The 6,498-nt window shown below is 36.0% G+C and overlaps 1 protein-coding gene and 2 non-coding genes across 3 annotated transcripts in view; 2 read left to right on the forward strand and 1 right to left on the reverse strand.

Annotated features, from left to right (window-relative positions):
* Nucleotides 1-1,153: 1,153 nt before the first annotated feature.
* Nucleotides 1,154-6,498, forward strand: part of LOC107568882 (attractin-like protein 1) — a gene marked incomplete at its 3' end in the record, with an annotated part of 13,302 nt that continues 7,957 nt past the window's right edge. Inside the window, exons 1-3 of the mRNA XM_016254878.1 lie at nucleotides 1,154-1,200; nucleotides 4,382-4,406; nucleotides 4,507-4,766. Coding sequence (XP_016110364.1) covers nucleotides 1,154-1,200; nucleotides 4,382-4,406; nucleotides 4,507-4,766 — 332 coding nt within the window. The remainder of the gene's footprint in view (nucleotides 1,201-4,381; nucleotides 4,407-4,506; nucleotides 4,767-6,498) is intronic.
* trnag-gcc (transfer RNA glycine (anticodon GCC)) lies at nucleotides 1,330-1,400 on the forward strand. The gene has a single exon. It is a non-coding gene; the product is annotated as a tRNA-Gly (tRNA).
* On the reverse strand, nucleotides 5,639-5,709 carry trnag-gcc (transfer RNA glycine (anticodon GCC)). Its single transcript has one exon. It is a non-coding gene; the product is annotated as a tRNA-Gly (tRNA).

The following is a 6,498-nucleotide window of genomic DNA, read 5'->3' on the forward strand; positions in this document are numbered from 1 at the left end:
TTTTTATGAAATGCTGTGTTGGTTTTACGCCAGATGTTACGGGACACAGACCTTCCAATAAGTTCCACTTTTGTCTCATCAGTCCACAGAATATTTGCCCAAAAGTCTTGGGGATAATCAAGATCTTTTTTGGCAAATGAGAGACGAGCCTTTGTGTTATTTTTGGTCAGCAGTGGCTTTTGCCTTGGAACTCTCCCATGGATGCAGTTTTTGCCCAGTCTCTTTCTTATTGTTGAATCATGAACACTGACCTTAATTGAGGCAAGTGAGGCCTGCAGTTCTTTAGATGTTGTTTTCAGTGTCGTGCGTTTTTTTTTTAATTATGATGCAAAGTTCCCACAATTGTATTATTATTATTATACATTTTTATGTATCAGCTGCCAGAGATCGTGCCAGGAGTCACAATCGTTCGTCGCCGTTTCTGCTGTAAACTACACTGTTTTGTTTTTAAATAAAAGATTTGATGATGCATATATACCAGCAAGCAGATGTGATCAGAATGTGAACCCAATAAGCTAAATTGCATAAGCATTTTCCCATAAAGAACACACATAAGAGTGTCCAGCTGCCACTAGCCAATACTGTACGCACACACACAAACATTTATTTATTTATTTAATTTAACACTATAGTTATTAACTAGTTGCTTGCATATTACTATATTAGCTGTTTATTAGTACTCATAAAGCACATACTAATGCCTTATTATGCGTGACCATATTCTACATCTTACCCTATACCTGAACAGTAATTAATAGTTTATTTAGGCAAAAGTCAATAGTTAGTTAATAGTGAGAATTGGACCCAAAACTAAAGTGTGACCATATGTATTTGTGTTTGTGTGTGTGTGTGTGTGTATATATATATATAAACATGGGTACTTGATCAAATGCATTCTCTGTGTTAAATTATGTTTTTAGTTGTGTTAGACGACTTCCTCTTTCCAAATCTTACTGCACGTTTTCATTGAGTTCCTTCTCTTTGTTTATTCTACTTGTTAAATGAACATGCTGACATAAAAGCTGTTAAAGTAAGCTAAGTATTCATTTGTTATAGTAAAGTGGTAGTGGAGTGGACTAACGAAAGAAAAGCTGTGCTGCATTGGCCGGGAATCGAACTCGGGCCTCCCGGGTAATGTGGGGCTGAGGCACACATGGCGTCTAAAACCAATGCGATGAAGCAGGAGCATCAGCTGAGAGAGTACAGAAACTGTAGACGTGTACATGAGAGAGAAACAGGAAGAACTGGGGAAATGAAATGAAGAGTGTTGAGAGTATGGTGATTGCAGCCCCACATGACCACGGCAACTCCCATGGCTTTTTCATGTAAGCATTGGTGGTTCAGTGGTAGAATTCTCGCCTGCCACGCGGGAGGCCCGGGTTCGATTCCCGGCCAATGCAACACATCTTTTCTTTTGTCAGTCCAGAAAAAAAGTGACTACTTTATCGGAACAGTTGGCTCAGCCTGCCTATTTAATTAAATTATTTAATTAAATTAATAAATTAAAGTAGAATGACGAAAGTAAAGGAACAATGGCAGAAACAGCCGGAAAGAGGAAAATAAAAACATAATTTAACAGTTAATGCATTTGATCAAGTACCCATGGTTTTCATCCTAAAAACAGAACTTAAAAAAAATAAAGTCTATTATTGTGACAATTTATTCAAAAATACACGTCAAATCAGAGGGTTCACTTTTTTTCTGTGGACAAAAAAAATTAAATGTTGTGTAAATCAAGTCTGGGTGTGTGAAAATATTAAATCAAAGTCAAATCAGAGTTGTTTCTTGTCAAATGTACAAGTAGGCCTACCATGAATGAAGTACAATGAAAATCTTACTTGAATGCTTCTCCACAGACTATAGACAAGACAGGCATTATTGCTGCATTATGTACAAAAATATGCACAAGAATAAACTGGACTCATTTACACCTAGAAAGCCACTGTCATCCCTCTAGGCTCCATTTTGTTTAGATAACAAACTAAAACGGGCTTTAATTTTGGTTGAGACGCATGCTGTCACGCACTACTGTGATGTATGTTTAATTTGAGAAATAGGGTGAAGTTATTCCGTACACAGCTGTCAATCACATGCTTCCTGATGAATTCTCCACCGCAGGGTGTTCGTTTTCACCACCAGAGCCTGTAATAATGTCTGTGGATTCATAAGAATGTTTATACTGCTATTGGTTTCAAAGATACACTCACTGAGTCTGAAGGAAATAAGCAGGGACTTTCTCTCAGTCCACAGTGTAAACTGGTTTCACTGGGCTGTTTTTAAATGAGTATAATAGAGCAGTGGATATACCTGTGCAACAATTTAGTGGTCACCAAGACCTCGCACTTGTTCATTATGCATATGAAGAGTTCAGATGAAAAAGCCTCTAAGTGCCAACTGAAATGTTCTTCTAAAATTAGCATTTTTATCAGACTCCTGTTTAGGTTCAGTAATTGTATTTTAATGGCAATGTATAGGTCCTTTTCTATGCCATTAAAGTGAAATAAATGAACATAACTATAGGAGCCTGATAAAAACGCTAATTTTAGATGAATATTTCACATGGCACTCTTCACATATACATACACTTTCTCTCTCATGTGCAGTGCACATTATGTTTTAAATTGGCTGCCTTCATTGTGGCAAAAGGTCCCTGGCAAATGGACAAATTAAAATAATTGTTTTGTCCAAAATACACACGACTTTATTTCTTTAAACTGTCATCTGGCAGATGTCTTTATTTGTCGAATGCACTTTGATGAAAAGAATGCAGTGGCAGGCTAGTGAATATGCATTTACAGAGGATTATAGTTTGTGCGTGCTTGTGTGTGTGTACATGCACACGAGTTCAGTCAGCAGAATATGAGATGGCTTTTGCTTACTGTTTCATGAATCATACAGCACTTTCATGAATCAGCAGTCTGCACTTTTATCTGAACCAAATAAATGTGCAGATATCCTTAAATTCCTCTTTTCCATTCTGATGGAAATGCTTTTTTTTTTTTTTTTTTAAAGAAGTCTCTTATGCCCACCAAGGCTGCATTTATTTGATCCTAAATACATAGAAAAACAGTAATATTGTGAAAGTTTATTGCAATTTAAAATAACGGTTTTCTTTTATTAATATAATTTTAAAAAAACATTTGTTTTCAAGTGACACAAAGCTGAATTTTCATCAGCCATTATTCCAGTCTTCAGTGACATGATCCTTCAGAAATCATTATAATATGCAGATTTATTATTATTATGTTGTGCTGCTTAATATTTTTTGGAACCTGTGATCCCTTTTTTTCAGTTTTTTGTTTTGGACAAAATATTTCTATTTTGAATAAATGCTGTTTTCTTTACTTTTTTATTCATCAAATAATTCTTGAAAAAAGTATAAATCAATCAATAAGCTGCACAACTGTTTTCAACACTGATAATCAATCAGCATATTAGAATGATTTCTGAAGGATCATATCACACTGAAGACTGGGGTAATGATGCTAAAAATTCAGCTTTGCGTCACAGAAATAAATTAAAATAGAAAACCATTATTTTAAGCTTTGCATCACAGAAATCAATTTAATTTGAAAGCATATTAAAATAGAAAACCAGTATTTTAAATGTCACAATATTATTGTTTATACTGTATTTTTAATCAAATAAATGTACCCTTGATGAGCATAAGAGACTTCTTTAAAAAACATTAAGAATCTTACTGATCCCAAACTTTTAAACGGAATTGCTAAATAAAATAATTGTTAAAATAACTGTTTTATATTTGAATATATGTTTAAATGTAATTTATTCCTGTGATGCAAAACTGAATTTTCAGTAGCAATTTCTCCACATGACGCATCACATGATCCATCTAAAATTACTTATCAACAGTTGTGCTGCTTAATATTGTTGTGAAACATTTTGTCTGATATATAAAAGGTTCAAAACAACAGCATTTATTTGAAATAGAAATATTTTGTAACATTGTAAATGTATTTACTGTAATTTTTGTTCAATTTAATGCGTCTTTGATTAATAAAAGTAGAAATTACTTAAATCTTACTGAGCCCAGACATTTGAACGGTAATATTTGCAATAAAAAAAATACATAAAATAACTATTATTGTAATGTAATATATTACATTACACATATACAGTATATCACAGTTGTAATCGGAGTTTAGGAGATTGGCCTATTTGACCTGAGATCAACTCATAACCTGTCTAAACTTTGTAAACACCACAGAGTAATAGTAAAGAGACTAGTTTTTCATAGTTGTATGCTCAAGTTTGAGTCATGTTTTTGTTAGTTAAAGAGATGCAGCAGTGTCACTAGATTTGAGTCTGTTCTGCATGGAGTCCTTTCTAGATGCAGTGTATTGATTGGCTGTGTACACAGGAGAATATGTGCTACTGCGAAGCTGGTAAATTGGTCTCCAACTTTAGCTTAGCCTGAGGTGATGTAATACCACAAATGCTTGCACAAGAACTCAATTCTTAATTTATCCGCTCTATCCTTTGCAGGATGATATCTACATGTTTGGTGGGAAGCTGGAGTCCGGCTCCGGGAACGTAACAGATGAACTGTGGCTGTTTGATACACGTAGCCGGTCTTGGTCCCTCAGAACACCCAGCCCTGGGCTGCAGGTCCAACCCTTCGCCGTGGAGGGACATACCGCTCACATAGTGGACACTAGGAATGGAGAACCCATCATGGTGGTGCTTTTTGGCTATTCACCCATTTACAGCTACCTCAGCCACATCCAGGAGTACAACATTCGTAAGTACTGATATGTGCCTGTGCCTTAAAATATTATGAAAAATATTCTTCACATGAGCCGAGAGTGTAGAGACTGCATTGATGTCAGTCTGACAAACACAGACAGTTCCTCTGGCTTCCAGCAGATGGCAGTGTATTATAACATTTAATTAGCGTAGGGTTTTAGTGATGACATGGTGAGTTGACATGGCCAGACTCATTAAAGGGAAGGTTTTCCACTTTCTTTTCTTTCGGTTGTATTTTCTACTCGACTCGCTCCACTCTCTGTCACAAACACACACCCACTGAAACGCACACTCGTGCTTTAGGTCATTAAGAAGTGGTGGTACCTGAAGTGCACTGTCTGGGATTGAACAATGATTCATTTGTCTGAGCTCTGTTGAGGCTCCACTTAAATCTCTCTTTCTCATGCTCTCGCTTTCCCCCTCTTGCTCTTTCTCCATTCGTACTCGCTAAATGAGTACATGAGCTTATTAAAGCTGGTGAAAATGATGGCAAACGCACCTCACTACACATCTGTTAAAATTTATGACATAAAGAACTTGGCGAAATTAGAGTGAAGCAATATTTGAAGAGAGGCTTTCTTAAACTTTAGATATCTGTAAAAATTCAAGTGATGTAACAAGTCAGGAAAGCAATGAAAGGCAGAGACCACTTGACCCTGGGATCCTATGTCTCTGTAACACTTAGTCATGTGTAATTCATCACAGATGTTCTACCAGAGAGCAGCAACTAAGTCTTGAAATCAGTCATGCTGAATGTCAGCATGTTAGAAGTTGTTACACCACAATGTTATCTTCTGTTTAAAAACTAGTTTTAATGTATTTATTTATTTGTATTTTCTCAATTTGAAGAAAAAAGGTTGAAAAACAATGTTGCATTGGCCGGGAATCGAACCCGGGCCTCCCGCGTGGCAGGCGAGAATTCTACCACTGAACCACCAATGCTTACATGACATATGTGTTTAGTGGCACGTGGTCACCCATCCTGCCCCTCACTAGAGTTTAGACATAGATTCTTAGATTATACATAGATTTGCTAGACAGAGATTTTAGTTTCCTTCCATGTAAGATCAATGAATGGAACATTAAAATTGTGTTTCAAGCATATGTGCTCAAATATTTTAGCACTTAAATACAACAACATTAATAATAATAATAATAACAATAATGTATAATAAGGGTCCACTGAAGGCGAGCATTGTGAGAACCCAAGTGCAGTTTTATTATATTCCAAAAGTTAGTAGATAAACAGTAAAGGCGTGGTTTGGCCTGGCCTGGCATTGTCTCACCAACAGTCCGTGTTGCCAGATTGGATTGAAGATCTCCAGCCCAACTACAGTGTAAAACCCGCCCATTAAAAAAAATACCAGCCTAAATGTGTAGTAAAAAATAAATAAATTATATATATATAATTTTATAAAAATTTTTTTGCAGATTTATTAAAAAAGAAAAACTGAAATATCACATGGTCCTAAGTATTCAGACCCTTTGCTGTGACACTCATATATTTAACTCAGGTGCTGTCCATTTCTTCTGATCATCCTTGAGATGGTTCTACACCTTCATTTGAGTCCAGCTGTGTTTGATTATACTGATTGGACTTGATTAGGAAAGCCACACACCTGTCTATATAAGACCTTACAGCACACAGTGCATGTCAGAGCAAATGAGAATCATGAGGTCAAAAGAACTGCCTGAAGAGCTCAGAGACAGAAATGTGGCAAGGCACAGATC

The sequence above is a fragment of the Sinocyclocheilus grahami genome, unplaced genomic scaffold (assembly GCF_001515645.1).
Source record: "Sinocyclocheilus grahami isolate Dianchi unplaced genomic scaffold, SAMN03320097.WGS_v1.1 scaffold1289.1, whole genome shotgun sequence".
NCBI lineage: Eukaryota > Metazoa > Chordata > Actinopteri > Cypriniformes > Cyprinidae > Sinocyclocheilus > Sinocyclocheilus grahami.